Source organism: Poecilia formosa, unplaced genomic scaffold (assembly GCF_000485575.1).
Source record: "Poecilia formosa unplaced genomic scaffold, Poecilia_formosa-5.1.2 Scaffold20, whole genome shotgun sequence".
Taxonomy (NCBI): domain Eukaryota; kingdom Metazoa; phylum Chordata; class Actinopteri; order Cyprinodontiformes; family Poeciliidae; genus Poecilia; species Poecilia formosa.
In genome coordinates, this window is record NW_006799959.1 from 3,726,352 (window position 1) to 3,747,183 (window position 20,832).

The following is a 20,832-nucleotide window of genomic DNA, read 5'->3' on the forward strand; positions in this document are numbered from 1 at the left end:
TATATATATATATCCACTAAAGCTGCAACATCAATATCATCGACTCTCATTTATCTGTTTTTAAAGTATCAGTTTAAAACAGGAGGTGCAGTGACACAAATACAGCTGTATGGAAAAAAAAAGCTTCATTTTTACTTCTTGTGATTCACTGTTTATAGGATTTATTTACGTAAAATAAACACTGGTTCTGTTCTATGAACCACTGATCTAATTTATTATTTTTAAGTCTAAAACTAGCAGTTAAAAAAAGCCCAATATTTTTATGGTGGAATAACCCTGACTTTCAGTCTCAGCTTTCACACCTAATGGCCTGCTCTGCTCCCATCTTTCACATTGTTGCTGTGTTTGATGATCATCCAGTCAGTAGCTCATTAAGAACAATGATGTTTTGGAACTCAGCATAAACTTACATGGAATGGCTGTCACATGTAGAGTTGCTAAATTCAGAAAAATATGAGTGATCTTTACAATAAGACAAGTAAAATGATAAAACATAGATAAAACATAAACTGGTTATAACTGGTTATGCTGAGAAAAGAACAGCTTATGGATTCCCTCTGTGTTTTTACCTTACAGTCCATCCTTTGTCCCATGTGGACAAAATGCTCAAAAGGCATGTTTAGGGATTTGAAAGCATTGGTTTACATTTTCAGAAATCACTTTGTGTGCCTACTGGAAACTGCAGTGCAGAGCACAAGCTATTTTGACATTTCTGAATGCCTTAATTGGCAGATTGAGACATCACTGTGTGCTTCTGCTTGAAAACTGATTTTCTCCCATTGAAGCATTGACAGAAATGTATATGAAAAGCACACCTTTTCTTTGGATGGTAGTGCAGATTTTTCAAGGAAGTCCATGAAATTGTAATGTTGCTCTTCCACATGATACTAACAAACATAAACTTTCTCCTCACAGGAGGTGGGACATCAGCAATTTTCATTTTTCATTGTTTTCTTTTAGCAAAATACTGTAACATGTAAAGATCACGATTGGCATTGTAGTGGTAAAGTTGTTCACAAAGTGTTGCTTTAAACAGCATCTTAAATGACTCTCTACAGACCATAAACACGACTATCCTCTGTTGTTGTCATTGATATTTGCTGCAGGAGAAGCCAAGGTTGTTGCGAAAGTGGATCTCTGTTTTCCCTCCCGCCATTCCAATTTAATTTACAATCAAGCTCGGAGTGCAATAAACAGGCAACACTTCATTTAAACGCTAATTAATCAAATCTACTTATGCCTGCTGCACACATGCTGTCACAAGACAAACAGAGCCATTTGGGCTTTGCAGCTAAGTCACACTGGTGGTGTGACAGGGGAAGCACCGGGATGCTTTGCAGGCAGCACATGGGAGCAGAGGTTGTTGCTGTTTCAGTTGTTGGAGATCATTAGCGATTCTATGGGAGAGAAGTCTCAGAGGCTGTGGAAGAGGAAGGCTTTCCCCACACGGTCACTGACTTCACTGGGCGGTGTGGCTGAGGGTTTCTGGAGTAGGATGGGGCAAAAGTAGAGTAAAAACATCAGATTTGTTATTCGGCTTAGCAGATGCATACATTCCTGCTTATCGATCAAGAGTTGTATTGTAAAACTATTTAGCATTTAGCTTATCAAGACAAAATGCTGCTTTTAGCACCATTATCTTTGTAACTCTTCAAAAACAGATGACAGAGCCACAGACAAGACGTCTCATTGAGTCTTTTATGCTGCATGGCACAAACACATTGAGCAACACAACACTGTATTAAAACTGCATTTAGGAAGCTTTCACAGTAGAGAAGTAGTACTCGCATCAATTTGGGGAGAACGTGAAAAAAATTCACACCCTTTGATTTGTTTCACTTTTACACAATGTCTTACAGCAGGCTAGAATCTGCCTGCTGGTCTAGACCCGAGTTTATGTGAACTTTCACAGCTGCCATAACGACCCAGACTAAGGGTACTTTCACACCATCAGTGTTCAGTCCATTTAAACGGACCAGTTGTTTCTTTTTTATTAGAAACTTGTTAAGATTGTGATATTTTTGACCTTCTTACATGATTATATAAATCATGTAAGCATTTGCTTTTAGAAATTCAAGGAACATCCCCTAAACCAGCAATCTGTTGGAAACATAATGGACGACTATTTTCTGTAAAATAAAAAGGAAATTGATCATTCAGAGCTTTTTATGTCAGAGAAATAATTTTACAATTTATGTTAGATTTAACGGGGAGTCAATGAAGAAAGGCTGAGAGAGCCGGCAAAATCAATTAGGTCAAGGCTTCCTGACTGCCCACTCTTTAAACATTGGTAAGTCTTGAACTTGTAATGCACTGAGCAACATTTAGTATCTTTTAATTGAATTTTGACGGTGGTTTTGTTTCACAAATGACTTATTGATGAGAAAACTTGCTCCTTGAGCGACAGTGTCTCGTCATCGCTCTCGTCTCCGGAGAGACGGACGAGAATTGGCCGGGAGACAGAGGTGTCACATACATCAGCTTGGCCGTCAGGGACGCGGGGCTTTGTCACAGAAAGAAATTGCGCATTAGTGAATATGTGAGTGTGTGTGCAAGTGCATGCACGGGGACCAAAAGCTCAAACCGAGGATTTGATTTTCAATTACTGCAATGGACACCTTGGGAACGGACCAGTGGCACTGTACTTTGAGGTTGTGAAGATTGTCAAAGCTTTGATTTACACAAAGCTTTTTAGAATCGTTGCATGAATTTTTAACATTGTACATACATGCATGTGTGCATGCGTGCATGTGCGTGTGTGTGTGTGTCTTTGGAGGATGGGTGGGCAGAATGTGGAGGGAGGTGGCAAGTATCTTAATGCACAATGTTGTGAGCATAAATTGAATTGGACTCCATATTCTCAATTTCCCCTCCCACACAAGATGGAAAAAACAGTTGATCATATTACTGCAGCTCAATATAGTTTAGACCTCCTCCACTAGCCACACACGGACTCACACACACACACGCACACACACACACACACACACACCCCCACACACACACACACACACACACACACACACACACATACACGCGCACACACACGCTCGGTGTCAATATCGCTGCAGGTGGAATTAAGTGGGTAGCCCATTTCCACACTGCCTAACAACAGCCCTATTGGAAGAAGCTTCAACATCCTCCTGGGGCTGAGCCTAAAGCTTTTGCATTATTTCCCAAAATGGGAATCATGTAAGCAGTTGCCAGCAGTTTTCTACTCACCTAAATATGAGATACTGACCATCTTTGTATCTCTGCAACAAAGTTAAGGATACAAAGATGGTCAATATCTCATCTTTAGATGAATAGAAAACTGCTGGCTTTAGGCTCAGTCCCAGGAATATCCACTGTTATATTATGCTATTGATTTAGGCTAAATCATTTTTCTTTGTCCTGCTTGATGACTTTTATGTATTTCAACCATTTGTTAATGTTTTCTAATTCATCACTAAAAACATTTTCCTCAAAGCTAATGGGAAACATTTAGTTCTGTATTTTTATCATTATTTTTACACCATGATTTTCTTAATTGTAGCCAGATTTCTTCTGTCGCTGACAGACTCTAGGGAAATGTCCCAAAAACCTCAAAACACCTTCATTAGTTTGGGGTGAGAGTGAAACAATCAATTTATTAATGAGCAAATGTTAAAATGTTACATTGGAGGAATTTAATTCAGTTGACATACATAGGTGAACTGCTTAAAAAAAAGCAATCTAGGTATGTAGGCTTAGATTTGTATGTCAGTGCATAAAAACCCCAGTACACTGTTCTTTGAATATTAATAGTACTTCTGCAGAAAAGATTAGTAAAAAGCCAAAATTATTTTTCTTTGCAGAAGCATAATTTCTCACAGAAAAATATATAAAAATCCACCCTTTAATTTGATAACATTTATCTTTGTACAACCCCCTTTGGCTGTGAGGACAGTTTTAGTCTTTTTTCATATAACATGTAATAACACAGGAGCTTACAGGAAGAGGGACTCTTCTTTATTCCTCTCATCCAGAATTCTGGGTCCTCTTGGCACTCTCTTCTCTTTATTTCAACCAATAGGTTTTCTATGTCATTCCATATTATGAAAAAAGGTACATTTTCTTTCTAAGTAATCCTTTCTCTGTTGATTTGGCAATATGTTTGAGAATGTCGTCCTATTGAAAGAGACAAGTACGACTCATTCACATTTTATTGGGAGTAGCCATCAGATATTGTGATGTTTTACTAAACATCACAGACTCTCTGTCATATTTAACAATTGTCTGTCTTGAGGTGTTTTTTTGACATATCCTGATTTTCATCCTAACCTACCTGGAGTGTTTGTTTCTGAAAAGCTCAGACTTTGTTTCCTCTGTCCAAAACACACAGTCCTAATTAAAGTTTGAGAAGTGCTTAGAAAACCCTTCTTGTGTGATGATGTGATGGTAGATCAAACAATTCTCCTCTTTGGCATGCCTCCTAAACCTAATAGTTGTAAAGGAGGATTATTGATTATTTCCAACAGATATTTGTCTTACCTTTTTTACAATCCCTGCTTACTTTTCCTTATGCCAAGATAAACTTAAGCCTTTGAAAAACATTGTTTGTCACAGTCATAACTGCTTTTAGCTTTGCAATCACTGCTCTGATTGATAATATTTAGGTCTTTTTGGCAAATACTAAGTCTAAATGTTATATTTATTCACCTAGGGAACAAAATAGCATAGCCTAAAATAATTACATTGAAATAAAGTGCAAGGAAGAAAGGGAAAGTATTCCCACAAACCTACTTTCAGTTGGGTGTGAGTATAAACTGACTGATCTGGCAAGGATATCAGTGATTAGAGAGATAATGAGAGGTTCATGGTAATTTTGGAGAAGCTGCAGAGTTCCATATTTCAGGTAGGAGAATGTGTTCGCAGCATAGCTAGGCAAATTCATTCCCTATTGATCACTCACTAATGAACAAAGCCACTGCTGAAAGAAAGACATAACACGTTTACAAGGCCTTCATGCAAACTACAATGCATGGTGGAAAACAAATTTCTCACATCATCCTGAATGCATCATCCCCACAGAGAGACATAGTGATGGAGTCATCATGCTGTGGCGATGCTTTTCTTCAGCAGGGACAGGGAAGCTGGTCTGAGCTTACAGGAAGATGAACAGCAGGACAAGAAGTCCAAACATAGAAATGCATTAGAAAAGTTATGATCAATGCGTATTTTTTTTAGATATTGAAATTCTATTGGAAAGCTGTTCTTAAAAAAATAATAAATGAATACTCTGATGGAGCTTGAGCTCCTACACAATGACCAAAAGAACAAAAATCCCCTCTCTAGATGTGCAAATCTAGTAGAGACAAACTCTGCAGACTGAGGTGACTGAGATTAAAGGTGTTTTAACAAAATATTGGCTTAAGGACATACAAATGCAGGCAAAAGTATACTCTTTTATATTAAGGAAAAAGGGATAAGGTAACATTTATTTTCCCTGTGCACTACTTCATGTTAGTATATCAAATAAAATCCAGATAAAATATTGTAAAAAATCAAAGATGTTTGTATTGTGATAAAATATAGATGAAGGAATTGAAATGGTTTTGCAAGGCTTATGTATTTTACTACGAAATACCAGAAATAGCACTAAATGATGAGCACTGAGTAATTGCACTGAATATGTAATTAGAGCATTTATCACCTCATGCAAATTTATAAAGACAAAAAACAAAATTGGCTCTTTTAGATTGTGATTATTTGTCTTTTTGACTCATAAAACCTCCCAAAAAAATGCTTCCTCAAGCTGCTCAGAGGTTCAAAGTCACTTTAATTCCAGGAAGCAGTTTTGTTTTCAGTAGTAAACATCTGAAGCATTAAACAGAGCTTTAGTTATTTCCTTGCCATCAGTTTTACAAATGCAAATAGCATTGACTGACAGCTTTTAAAGAAAAAAAACAGAGTTTCTAATGGCATAAACTGCCTGTGAGGCATTGTTGATGCTACTGCTAGACTCCTACAGTATCTGCAGCAGCAACATTGACTCATTTCTTTGCCCCGAGCTGCAGGGTTGACTTCCATTCCTCATGAAATACTTACACGAATACAAATGAAGATATTTAAAGATGTCTGCGTTTGCTAGGAGAGACAGGAATTATGGACACAACGTATAGTGTGTAGAATCAGTGGGCGGTGTGTGTGGGTGCACATCTGAGGGGGTCAGGCGAGACTATTTCAAGCTTATGGTGTCTAAAGAGTGAGACACACAAACACACATGATAAAACGACCAATCAGGAGGGAAGACGATATCCTGGCTTGTTTTTGTTTTCACATGGAAATGAAGCAGATGTGTTCACTAAAGTCAAACACCGTTATTTCTCGAGTGTTCAGCTCAGCTATCGACTTCTATTAGCGTTCAGTCTGGCTCTCATTCCAACAAGAGGTTTCAAATATCGCAGAGGAAAATTGAACCTTCAAAAAAAAAAGAACACAATTAGAAATTAATGTCTTTTAAATTAACAGCAATATGAGACTTTAACTTTACATTTAATTATGTGTTTTATTTTTGAAGCTTTAAATGTAGCACCCACTAGAAGCATTCACACCTGTTGAACTTGTTCATATTTCACAATCACTGACACAAACATCCATACATTTTATTGTGGCAAAAAGTGAAAATATAAGTTAGTGGCTCTGATACCACCAAGTAAAATCCTTTTCAAGAGTTGCAGAAACCCACAGCTAAAAAGGAAGAATCAGTTTTGTGTAATGCAAAACTCGCATTTGTGGAAAAGTAGTATAAGCAAAACCTTTGCTGAAGAAAGTCATGACAGTCATGTTTACAGTTTGCCACAAATTACGCAGAGGAAAAAAATCAAACCTGTAGCAGAACCTGTAGTCATGCCTGCTCAAAAAAAGAATACATTTGAATTTCTTTGGCATTCATAAAGGTTACTTCTAACAGAAAACTAATCCTTCGCATCAAACTTAACACCCCACATCCAGTTCTGACACAGGATCATGACAGCATTATCGTAAAGGGAATTCATAGAACAAGGCATTTATTTAGAGTTGAAGAAAAGATGAAAACAGAATGGAGTTAAATTCCAGAAAATCTTAAAAGAGAACATATTAGATGGTGAAGAAAATGAGACTTGGTGGGAATTCATCCTTCCATCAAGGAGAATAAACAAAATGTGGCAGCTACAGTGGAATGGCTCAGATAAATGCATGCTCACACAGACATTTGGAGAATGTCTGGTAGAGATTCCACCTGTTTGAAGGTGGTTGTAAGGTGAGAAAATCTGAGAAAGTTCAGGGATTTGAATAGATTACAAGGCACTGTATATTCTGCAATTTAACCAGCTTTTGTTGTTAGCTAATTAATATTATGTCTAATGCATATGAGGGCTCCTTTACACTAAGTAGCTTGTAAATTGTCCAGGATTTTTAGTTATTTGTGGATTACAGAATATTATGTTCCTGAATATTGCAAAAAAAAAAAAAAAGTGAACAAAGTCAACTTTATAAATGTAACTAAACAGTAACAAAAAGTACATTTGTGACATTGCGAATGTGTTGCACTGATGGTTATAAGGAAAATAAATCTTACTTTGCCCGTCTCCTCCTTCATGTGGTTCTGTCCAACACTATTCCTGCTCTCCATGATGCATGGCTGCCTTACACAACCTGCCAGACAGACAAACTGACAGGCAGGCAGGCGGGGATGGATTTCAAAATGGATGTCTTGAATGTGTCACCTGCCTGGATTTGTTATATGAAAAAACTCCACTTGACATAGATGGTGATAAAGATGTGAGTAGAAATGAGCCGTCTCTCAGAGGTTGATGTGACCCGGCACCTCAGCTGGTGAGCCACAGGTTGTGAAAACCTCTTGTGAAAACACAACGAGTTTTATACCATTTGAATGGTGTTTGTATTAGTACTCCTTTATGTGCATATCTAAAGCTAAAGTGTATAAATTAATTGTAAAACATATTTTTTTTATTTCCGAAACATATTTGAACTGCTAACATTGAACATTGATGAATATTCTGGCCTGAACACTATTTTAAACAGATTTTCATTTATGCTTTATTTCTATTTCTGTCAGGTGTTTCTACAGAAATCTTTAAAGCTACACAATGTAACATTTATTTAAAAAAAATGTTTTTTACACTAAAGACAACTTAGTGTAAAAAACACTGATCTACTTTTTGCTGGAAACCCAAAGCCTCCAAAATGGCTTTGTAATCCGTTTCAGATTGATACATGTCAGTGGCTTTTTCTCCTGTTTCTAAATCATGATGCTTTTTGAGATCTTTTATCTGCTTCCTTCTGCAATTTTACAAGGCATAAATATATGATCCACTGCTTCAGAGTGAAAACCATGCTGCTCCTCCTGAGTCTGAGCTTCAAAAATTGGTTTGTGAATCTCATAATGTCTGAAAAATCCCTCTTTAATGCTTTGCACCCTTTGAAGTGCTATCGATAATTACAAAGTAAATGTTGAAGGGACATTAGCTTCTAAGTCAAATATGTAATTTTATATCCAAGTTTTTTTTATGTTGTTTTGAAGATTCAGTTTTGTAGATTTCTGAAATGTTTCTCCTGGAGATTTGCAGGGAAGCTTGTAAGCATTTGTAGCCAAAGTGCATCATCTGTTATGCCTAAGTGAATGCCTGTTAACACACAGCATAGTCAAATAGCACAAATATCAATACTAGCTGCACAATATTGAAAAAGTTCAGTGAGGCATAAAACTGTTTTAAACGAGTGATTGTTTGGCTCAGATTATAATTTGCTTCAGGAGACAGACATGACTTTTCAACCATCTTAACAACAATCAGTGTCAGAGTCTGTCTGTCAAACTGTTTCCTGTATTTTCTTGCCTGTCAGAAGGTGATGCTTTAATCAATCCTGCAGGAACAAAATGCACAAAGAAATGTTGGCAATCTGTTTAAAGGATAATGTGAATGTGTTTGCATTTCAGTACAATTTGTGAAGAAAATTTGATTTTTCCATCTTGTATTCTTCTGCTTATTTAATTTGTATGGGCCACTATGCTCCACGTTGGTTCTACGTTACAAAACATGGAAATCATAGTTTTCACCCATTAACTCTAAAAACGAGACAGTCTTTTCTCCACACTCTCTGCTGCTCTTCCCCAAACTTCAAGGAGAAACATTGGAGTGATTTTGTTTTGCTGCTTTGCATGAATCTCCTCCAGACTTTATGACTTTCTTCTCATTGTAATTTTAACAGCAGCTCAGTTTTGGTGCACAGGGCTTCCCAGTGCATGATATAAGACATGAAATGTATCCAGTATATTCCAAGTAAACTTTATGTATGATTAAAATCATGTTTATAGATGTACAATTACTTCCTGGACTACTGCAGAAGCCAATCGTTCCACTCTTTGTTTTGCACCAGTACCTCCTCCTGAGAAGTCTGTGGCAACACTGGATGGTTGATTGCATCCAGTTGTTAATTTTACGTCAGTCTCTCATCCTTTACAGATTGTTTTAGTCATTCACATCACCCAGATCAACCCAGCAAGATCAGAGGGATGTGTTTCCTGTAAATGCAGCTGCGATTGTGGAAACAAAGATAAGTGGTGGAGGATCCACCTTGGCAACATGTGTGAAATATGGTGCTGGGTGTTTCCACCACACCAACAACACTGTGGGTGAGCTCTGTGTCACGATCACATCTTTAAAGTTAATCTGATATGCATTTAAAGCTTCAAAATTAAATTCAGTTCCTCTATGCGAGTCTTAGCACGCTCCGTTCTGCTTAAGATTCATGTGAAAAATGTATTTCTCAGGTTGGAGGATAATGGAGGATCATAAAGTGGTGTTGCTCTCCTTGTAGCCAGCGATCTAAGTAGCTGCTGTCAGTGCTTTCTGCTGTATCACTGGTAAAGCAAAACTATTTTATTATTTCATTTCTTGCTCTCACTATGGCTCTGTGACTACCATTTGCAGGAAAACAAAGGTAAAACAGAAATGGGTCAACTTTGACTCTCCAGTTGGTGTTGACATTTTTCATCATGAAGTGTGAAGAACAACTTAACCCTAAAGGTTTATGGTGCAGCTGAAGTCCGTGAAAAACTATAAGTGATAACAATGTATTCAACGCAGTTTCATTTTTTTATTGAGCGACTGGAACCATGTTCACAAACAAAAGCTGTGCATTATGACCTGGCAGCTGGTTTAATGAAATGCAGTGCTAACAGGAGGGATAACCTGTTTCCTTTATCACTACCTTTAGTGGGACCAAAGCCATATTGAATTTTGAAGCAGGAAGAAGGAAGAAACTTATATCATTAGAAACCAGTTTATGTCTCTTCAAATGATGCAACTGTTCAAATAAATAATTAACTACATGTCCAATATGTCTTGTTTCTTCAAACTTCAAGAATCCTATTCAACAACTCACATCAAATAAGAGTCATTGGCAAAATAAGCAGATATGAATTCCTAGTAGAGGAATAGAGACGTTTTTACCCAAATTACTTAACTCTGCTTCATAAAGGTGGCACCATTTAATAGAAATAAACAAGCTTTCAACATAATGAATTTTATCTCCTAGAAGTTGTGCTACAACAAAGAAATAATTGATCAAACACAAAACGTCCTTTTTGCAATGTTTTAGTCCTGCGGATTACAAGTGGACTATTAATCTGTTTGGTTTCATTTTTGAGAAAAGGGCAGTAGAGAAGAAGATTGTTACAGTTTAACCCAGTTTGATTGGATTTGCACATCATCAAAGTAAGCTATGTCCCTTTACTATATACATCAAGCAAGAGAATTGTGTCTTTACGGCAATAATATATGCTTTTATCAAAATTAGAATGGAAATATGGTGTTGTTAAATTCTTACAGGTAAATTACTTCACATTTTAATCATGTCAGCAAATGCAGTCTTCTCACAAATTCTTAGTTAATCTTTCTCTGGCTTCCCCGACATCTAACCTCGACAAAATAGGTCTTGATAGAAAACACGAGGTGCAGATTAGCGTAGAATATTGTGAAATGTGATGATTGCAACTGTCGGGTAGGTTGAATCAAAGTAATTTATTCCCATTCTGATCGATTGCCATGAAGGAGTGACTCCACCAGACTTTATCACCTGTGAAATCAACTGTGATGAGTTCTGGAACGTGAAGGGCTTTTTTCCCCTGCAGCTAATATTTCCTTCCTTTGATAAACAATATAGCCCAGTCCGCAATAGACTAGACAATACCAGGAGCGTAAAAAAACTCATCTATAAATGAGATGACACCATTAAGTTGACGAACCTGCTAAGACATTGATGAATAATTCGCGGAGCATAGCGAATGCTTTTGATCGCTCACATCCAACCTTTGCTTGAGGTGCTTCTCACATTTTTTATTTTATTTTTTTTTTGCCTTGTGGGTATTGGCCTGGCTCAGCTTGGTTTTGTGCTGTGATGATGAAAACTTGCAACTTTAAAAAGAATAAAAAAATTGGAGACAGATCAATGATACTCGTTCCCTCCTGGGAAATAAAGAGAAAGAACAAAAATCAGCGAAAATTTCACAGCCGTTTACCTTTTTCCATCATCCAAGGTCAAGTGGGGTTTATAAAGTTAACTCAGAGAATTTATTTTATTTTTTTATGATAAAACATCTCATCTACCTTTACCTTTCCCCTCCTCCTCCTATTTCTTTCTTTGCTTATATCCGCGCTGCACTAGCAAAGTTAATATCCCTAAAACTTCATGCCACCCAAACACTCAAATGGGATTTTCCCTCAGCATTCAGTCAACTTAAAAACTTGCCGTATACTCCTTTTGTATTCTTCAGGGACTTGTTAGAGGCCTATTATGGTAATAGAAAGTCTTCTGGGTGTTTGAGCAGGCCCGTATCTCGCTAAAAAAATGAACTGAGGTTCCTATGGGTGTTTAAAAATAGTCGCCCTAGGTTCACACAAACAGCACCGCAGTGTTTTTCTCATCCTGATAAGGTCTTACATAAAGAGTGGGTGTGCTGCAATTACTGATCCAAAGCAGCCCTGAGCAGATGTAGGTCTGACTGAAGCAAAGAGGATCTGTGGCTCTGGGAAAAAAGAAGCTCTGGATTACGTTCATGGATACTTCACTTTCACAAAAACCCTGGCATTGGGTTGTTATGCTCACAGTGCAAAACATATAATTGGCTTTTTTTTTCCCTTTTACTGTTATTTTTAGCAGCAGTAAAGCATTAAACATAAAACGTATTGATGCTCTGCTCAAGGCATAATTCAAAAAGGTAAATATCTTATGTGCAAGAATGTTTTTCGTTTGTGGATCTCCATGCGTCATTAAAAATGTATTGAACTCAGTAATTCAATTAAAAAACATAAATTGTATATGTATTTCTTACACAGAGTAACTGATTTCAGTTATTTATCTTTGTTATTTCTAATGATTATGGATTATAGCTAGTGAAAACCAAAGATATGATTCTCAGAAAATAGAATATTGGCTGAAAACAATAATAAAAGGACATTTAATACAGAAAAAAGGATGTTATAACCGACACTGTCATAGGGGTGAGTAGTGTTATCTTGACAGTTTCCCCGCAGACAGAAGTGTCCAAAAAGGAAGATAGAGCAGAGCTTGGAAAAAATTATTTTATTATTGAGAAGCACCTTTATGTAAAGATCCTTTATGTTTGCATGAATCATCTCAGTTTTAGCTGCTTTTACTGTGTAGAGTATGGAAAGTGATGATGTGTCTCGTGCTTCTCAGTGATATATATGCCATATATGTGGTGTGTACTGCACTATTCTCTGTGGGAGTTCAGCTTTAGATGCTTGGCTCTCGGATCTCAATCTCAACTTGGGTTTATCATCCTTCATTGAATCACACCACAGGGGACCAGGCGGCTTAGCATCTCCGAAGGCCAAAAAGCTCTTCAAAACATCAAAGCAAATACCACACACTTCCAACCATATTCACACCTTCTGGGAGGTGCTGCTGTCTCAAAAGATGCAACAGCAGCAATCAAAAAACAAAAAAAACATGCAGAAATATAATTATACCATAAAATGAAACAGATGATGGTGAGAATGAAATTAATCTTTCAGTAAAGGTAAAAAAAAATAGCATGTAAAGAGATATTAAAATAATTTTTTATTCTTGCTTTCATTTGAAAAATAGCCAAAAATCCCCCTGCTGATTTATTCCTTCAACATTGAACAGCTTTGTTAAATTCTGTATTAGCTTTGGTGGTTTGACACAAATGTTTAGCTACACTCATGAAAGATTTAAAATAACACATATGTTTTCTGTCTCTGCCTCCCACAGAGTGAATGACTGTACAGGACAACTAGTGGAATCGGTCTTGTATGTCCTCCATACAAGTAGCTGTGTTTTTATTGACCATAAAATTGTGCAAAACGGTAGACATTTCGAAAATAAATTAGCAATATTGTAAAAACTAGGATAAGGTGCTAGGATAAAGTGGTTTATTTGGCAAAACTGCAACTGATTTTTTTTTTTTTGCATCACACAAGTCACATGATCAACAATGTGCAAACCACGAAGAAGACAACGACTGGAAGTAGTTTGAGGATCATGGCAAAGCATGTTTTTTAATGGCAAAATTGTATTTTTACAAAATCCGCAGATTATTGACAACATTTTGTAATGGAAACGCAACTAATGCAAAGGGCTACACAACAATGCAAAGCATACATCAAATGATAGAAAGGTTTAAGTTGAAATCATAAAAAAGGTTTTTAAACTTATTGAAAACTGTGTGCTTTATGTGTTATGCGCTCTTCTCTCCAGGTCATTAAGATAAGATTTAGCCTGAGATGCTGAAAGCTGTGGACATTGTGAGGCTGCCATGGTTGACACACCTCTTTAATGTCACTCTGGGGCAACCAGGTTGGAGTGATGGTGGTCCCAGAGAGTGTGCTCCACTTCTCAGCCTCCCATTTCTTACTCTCTTTGGCTTCGATTGGCTGTTGAACTTCTCGTTCGGTGTGGCTTTCATCTTGGCCATGTAGCAGTGGAAAAAAATCTTTCCCCTCACTGAATTACTGAGGGAATCCTGGGAGCAGAGGTGGGTAGAGTACCTAAAAATTTTACTCAAGTAGGAGTGGCACTACTTCAACTTATTTTTACTGAAGTAGACGTAAGAACTAGCTTTTCAAGAAATTACTCCAGTCAGATAAAATAAAAAGTATTTGGTATAAAGTCTCCACAAGCACTGAGATCACAACATCAATTAGTATTTTAAAGATCAAAATGAAAATACTTTGTATAAATAACACAATTGGAACATAATAACATCAGGCAAAATAAATATTTTCATGTTTGCTGTTTAGACTCAACAAGAACTGTTAAAATGAACATTGAAAAATGTTCTTTGAACCAACTTAAAAAATACTCTAATTTGTTACAGCTGCCTTTTTTAGGTTTGTTCAAGCTATAATTTCAATTTCAGTATTATTCCAAGCAGAGTGATATATTGAGCAAAGCTAATAAACAAATGAAACAAATTGTCTTTTCACTGTAGAACATGAACAGACTTTCAAATCATCAAACTGAGAGTGAAGAGAAGAAAACCTCCCACACCTTATGTTGTGAATTATATAGAGAAGAACAAAAAACAATGTTAAATATGTCATTAAGCCAAAATAAAAAGCTGGTTGTCTGCTTCAATCATAAATTCTATGTTAAGGAGCATTAATATTTTTTATTATTATTTTTTGAACATCAATGCGTATTTTTATAGTACTGGAGTAAATATGATTATTAATTTTTAAAGTATTTTAAATAAGCTCATGACAGTTTTTGGTAGATTTTATTAAGATGTGATTGTTGATAAAAGTTAAAATATCCAAAGATGATTGTTACATTTTTGTGTTTAATCAGGCCTAGGGACAAACAATACAGTATTTGATTTCATAACTGTCAGAAACTTAGAGTGATAGGCAATCTATAGGCAGAATGTTTGCATTAGATAAGAACATTTTTATGTCAGTCATTCAACACTTGAGTCTTAACTATGATTTAGAGAAAGGTGTAATAATTAATTGTCCTTAAAACGGAACAATTCAAGTTATTATACTTGTTATTATATTACAGCTATTCACTGGGATAAATATTCCAGCAGAAGCAGTTTTTTAATTAAGATTGAGTCACTGTTAGGGATTGCATATGATTCCAGTTCAATTAGGGCTCATAATTAAGTAGAAGTGGGATAATATGAGGATATTTAGAATTTATTTGGTAGAATGTGGAAAGAATTTGTATTTTTTTTTTGTTGGCAAATTACTTTTGCAGAGATTCCACTTGGTGTGCTTACCTCAGAGAATATTTACTTTCTTTCAGCAGGAGTGTGTGTGATGTAGTTGTAAGTAGACACAAGAGATTTAGGTAATTTATTTGTTTTGCTCATGTTTCTGGAGTTGATAGGAGGTTTATTGTATTTCTGGCCTGTGCAGAAGGGGAATGTATATTCTGTAATGACTGCTACACTAGGAAGCTCCTCCCTAAGCAATTTGAGCTTGTTCTTTAAGACTTTGTTTTTCTTTTTTTATACATGCAATTTACTGAGTAACACTCACCATTAAGAATATGCTGCTTTCTTGAGAAGACGGACCAACCTTTCTGGTAGCCTCCTACTCGACTACATGAAAACCCATCATCCTAAAGTAAACAGAAGGACCTCAGGTGGATACTGCAATGTTGTTATTCTGTAAACAATAAGATCCACCCAGAATTTTGAAAAAAAAACAAAAAAAAAAACACTGCTGGCATTCAATGATTTAAACTGTACCTGCAGGAAGACATCTTGTAGCAAAAAGCAATGGGAAAACAGCTGCTCCGACTGTCACTTCGATTTGCTGTATAAATTGCATGCCCAGATGTAATCCATTGTAATACATGATTGCCAGGGATGCTTGTCCCAATGGCACATAATGTCTTGTCCCAATGGCATAATGTCTGTTCCATAGACATGCACTTGATTACGAAAAACCATTTCCTGGAGTTCTGCTGCAACATCATGCATTGAATGAGACACTGTTTCCTGCCATCATTGATATTCCATATTTCGCTTTTCAGCTGAAATGTTTGTCAAACTGTCATGTTGTGTTTTTTTTTGTTTTTTTTGGCTTGGGGCCTATCCATTTGTTGCAGTTCTGACACCCGATAAATTCACCGGTGCAGCAGTTTTCATTTACAAGATTTTCTGCCTTTGCAGTGAATTGATAACGTTTCTTTAGAGTTACCCTTCACTTACTTAATAGTTTTTTCTTAGCAAACTCAGAGGCAGAGATAATTTCAAGCAGAATTTTAATTCAGTTTACCTAGACGACCGCTCTTATCAGCTGCATACCTTCAACAGGCTATACATTATTTAGCAACCATTTGATGTTTGGCTTTCTTATTTTCTCAAAACTCACTCAACCGTTTTTTTCATCAGGAAGCAATTTTTTTGCACCAATCTTACCTTATGAAAGCCCTGAATCTAGACTTGTGCCGAACTACACGGATGTTACAACAGTGACTATATAGAATACATCTTTCATTGCGTAACACAATACCCTCAATTGGCACCCATAACAAAGATATTTCAAAATCCTTTCAAAAATGATTTTCAGTCCATTTGTTATAATCTTGCCACTGGTCATTTTAGAAGAGTACTTTCATTTGGTAAGTGAAAAATGTAACTTTTTAAGTATTTTTTTTACAAAACCAGTGGCGTTGCATGTCCTTTGGCGTACCTGGCTTTAATGGTTCCAATCTGGCAGTTTTCTTCTGTGACATTTTACAAGGATGGCGCTTGCAGAGACAAATCTTTGATCATTCCTGTTTGCATAGTCTCTCTACATCCTCCAGAGTCAGGGGTCTTCTAAAATCATCTCTTGTTTGTCGCTCCTCTCACAGGTTTTCCCTGTTTGTGACCTGAGATGATCATGGAAAACATTTGCTGCTAAACCACTGCTGTTTCTATTTAAGTGGTTGTAGGTACGTGTCTCGTTAACACACCTACAACCACAGCTCGTTTTCTGGTAGAGGCAGCCGCATCTTTATTTCACATCTCTTTGCTTTTTCAGAGTTCACAATGCCATCCTCTTTAACAAGATTGCAGGGCCTTTGAAAGAGAAACCAGGTTCACACACAATGAGTTGTGTATGTAGAAAAGTTTAATCTAACACAATGTCGCAAGAAAATGAAAGATGCTCTGATATCACTTCCTTATTTATTTAGTTCTGCAGCACATGCAGATTCATCGTCACATGACCAAAGTTGCCATGAAGTCTTTGGACATGCGGGGAAATTTGTCACATGGCCAGATCATGACTCTATAATAAAATATAGAGTCAAAATTGTGTTTGGTATGTGCACAAAGATATGGAACAGTTTGCAAATATGTACAACTTGTTCGATCAGTAGTTGATTTGTGAAATATTTTGAGAGTAAATTTACAAATGCATTGCTTGGGGACTAGGAAATACATCTACTGGGAGGCTGCACTTTTCCTTTCATTTATAGAAGCAAAACCTATTCCTTCTAAGCTATTTTTGGTTCTTGCACTTCGGATTTTGGCAACCTAGAACACATGCGAGAGATTTGATTCACCCCTGTAAAATTCACGACCCAAGGCAGAGAGCTCTGCCCCCAAAATGTTGCTCTGATTTTCGTGTTGTTCAGGGGTATTCGTTTTATTTTTGCTCTTTTCAGTTAACTAATAGAATCTGTTCTCTTACGCTGCCAATCCCCTCAAATAACTATGACTCAGGCATTGATGCACCATAACAAATGGGTCTGTGGAGGCTTTTCCCCTTTCATATCCTGATTTGTACCAAAACCTCAGCTTGTATGTGTGCTTGTCTTCTCTGCAGAAATCCGCGAGGCCTTCAAGGTTTTTGATCGTGATGGAAATGGGTTTATCTCGAAGCAAGAGCTGGGAATGGCCATGCGTTCTCTGGGCTACATGCCAAATGAGGTGGAGCTGGAAGTCATCATCCAGAGACTTGACATGGATGGTAAGATTCTTGCTTCCTTTTTTCTGTTTCAGAAAAACACCTCCAATTTGAGCTTTTTTTAGCTACCTAAATTGCTTTTCTCGAGGTCCATTCAAACTGTCCTTGGTGGATCCATTGAGCCCAGCTAAAAGTTCCTTTGTAATCAACATTTATGACCATAGCAGAGACTTTGCTCAAAATAAGTGCTTGTCCGAATGGTTGTTTATAAAATCGCTGTATGTGAAAAATTCAGAAAAGTTTAAACTATGATAAGTCTAAATTAAAATATTGACAAATGTATTAAACTTTGAACATGAATCTCTATTTTATTCAATTAGTTGACAATAACTTGTTTTATTCAACAATTATGTTATTTATAGAACTTATGGCATCGCCCTCAATTTAACCCAAACCTCTGACTGGCTGATTGGTTTCCTGACATCGCCTCTCCCAGAATCACGCTCTAACCTGGATTCTTACTCTGACTCAGAAAGAACCAGCAAACCCACCAAAAAGCCATCCTTAAAAACAGGCCAGGTCAAACTTGGCTCACTTTTCTCTGAGTTGTTTCAGTTTGTAAAATGTTATCTCCCACACCCAGTCACACACTCGTGCTCAATGCCACTTGGTTTCTTAATAAGTGAATCACTTCGTTCTGAATCCTAAGTGAAAAACCACAAAACGTCCAAAATTTAGTGCCATCAGAGAACATTGCCACCTGTCCACAGCAGACAGGTCACGTTGATGGAGCAGAAACACCAGCAGCTACTTCTGACCCAGTAAGGTGTAACTGTTCTGGTGCAGAAAGCAGATCAAAGCTGGTTCCAAATGCTGGTCAACTTCCTTTCACTCTCCCTCTCAAAATAGTATCAGAACTTAACAACTGTACATAAAAGCCAGACTTACAAGATACAAATAAACCTTCAATCTTGTTTTAGTGTACTTATTTTGGCATCCAATTCCTTAGTCATCAAACTTTTCCCTTTTCACTTGTAGTTTGAAGCATACATTTAGTGTTAGTCTTCAATCGTTCAATTTGTTTGTGTTTTCATATATTCATTGAATAGACCTTGGATAGATTAAAACCAGCATTTTAGTATTTTGTCCATTGATTAGCATTTACCTTTGTATTAAGAATGACTTAAAGGAAAAGGCCTGATCCTTTTGATTTATCTTTCTATAGATTTTAATAGTGACTGGTTCAGAAACACAAATACATTTCAAGAAAACTTATTCAAATCCTCTTTTCACCCACAAATTGCCTAACTGTAGAATAATTCCTGTGTTTTTTTTTTCTTTGCAGGCGACGGCCAGGTGGACTTTGAGGAGTTTATTACTCTTTTGGGTCCAAAGCTGACAGCAGCCGGGATGCCAGACAAGTTCAACGGCACTGACTTTGACTCAGTTTTTTGGAAGGTGCTTATTATTCAGATGTTATTTTCTCCTCAAGAGGAAGAGGGGTTGACAGAAGAGTCTCAGGTGTTGCACATTTCCCAGCAAAGAGTCATTTAATGTCAGACAAAAAGTGGCTCTAATTGTCATGTTCTCTGGGGCATTAACAGGATGACTTCATTGTCATGACAGTGTTACTGCTTTGATCATCATAGCAAAATAATTATAAAATTATTTAAAGACATCATATTAGGTAATCATCTTCTCAGGTTGACACTGGAATGGAAATTAGCGTGGTGATAACTGCTCCTGTTGAAACGGAGCGAATAATGGAGGTCTCTGAATATTTGGTTCATCCACTGCATGATGATAAAACTCTGCTTGGAGAGAAGAGCAGGAAGAACAGAAAGGGCCACATGTAGCCGAACAGAACATTACGTAAGCCGTGTGGTAGTTTCCATCGTTTGCTGCTGGATTGTTCACACAGAGCCTCCAGTCACACCGCCAAGCTTGGCTCAGGCTGAGCTGAAAATAAGTAAAACACAAACTCTGTCCAAACAGCTGCAGATGCCTGATAGGAGAAATGTTGTTTTTAGTTTTAATAATAGATCATTATTTGTTAAGTTTAAAAAAAAAAAAAGAAAAACATATTTGTGTATTCTTCAATGGGAATTATTTTATTTTAGGATAATAATTTCTGTTTGTCACATTTGAGGTGAACGAAGGATTGGCAGTATCTTAACATTTGTTTAATATAGCTACAGTTTTAGCTCTGCTTTCTGTTTTCTATATTCATACATTCACAGACACATCCTGGCAACCATGATGAGTATTTTACTACTTACTTACAGGTACATATCAGTCTGACTTGAGATCAGCCACGTTTTCAAGTTCTTTTCAGAAATAACCTTTCAGCATGTATTTTTTATTAAGCCCAGATTTCTCATTGAAATGATGTATTCCAATCTTAAATGCCATATTTCCATCAGTTGTAAGCAAGAAAGAAAGGCATGAAAACATCAGTTTGTGTGTAATTAATCCATATAATGTGTTTCGTTTACTGACTGTCTCCATTACATTAGGAGGCACTTGTATGTTGGAAACAGTTTCCTTTCAATTAAAAAAATAATGTTGCTTCAATTTTCTAACAGCGTGACACCAAATTAACTTGAAGGCGGGGGAGCTCTTCCTAGATATTGTGAGCTGTAAATAGATAAGTTTCAAACTCACGATTCTTCTGCAAGAGCTTATCATCACTGGCAAAACAGGATTTGTTTTCACTTCCTTTCAGTGATTGTTGAAAACTTTTATTCAAAGATGCATGTCCAAAGCACCGAACTGCAGCAAACTTCACAGCTTAACTGTAGTGTATATATAAAAAAAAAAAAAAAAAATTCCCCTCTCACCCTCCGGGGGTGGTCTCTTTCATCCTCTGAGCTCGGGTCCTCTACCAGAGGCCTGGGAGCTTGAGGGTTC

The 20,832-nt window shown here is 36.8% G+C and overlaps 1 protein-coding gene across 1 annotated transcript in view; it reads left to right on the forward strand.

Moving 5' to 3' along the window:
- cabp7a (calcium binding protein 7a) overlaps positions 1–20,832 on the forward strand; it is a 27,565-nt gene that overhangs the window by 1,969 nt on the left and 4,764 nt on the right. Inside the window, exons 2-3 of the mRNA XM_007547492.2 lie at positions 17,842–17,985; positions 19,268–19,380. Of these exons, the coding sequence (XP_007547554.1) occupies positions 17,842–17,985; positions 19,268–19,380 (257 nt within the window). The remainder of the gene's footprint in view (positions 1–17,841; positions 17,986–19,267; positions 19,381–20,832) is intronic.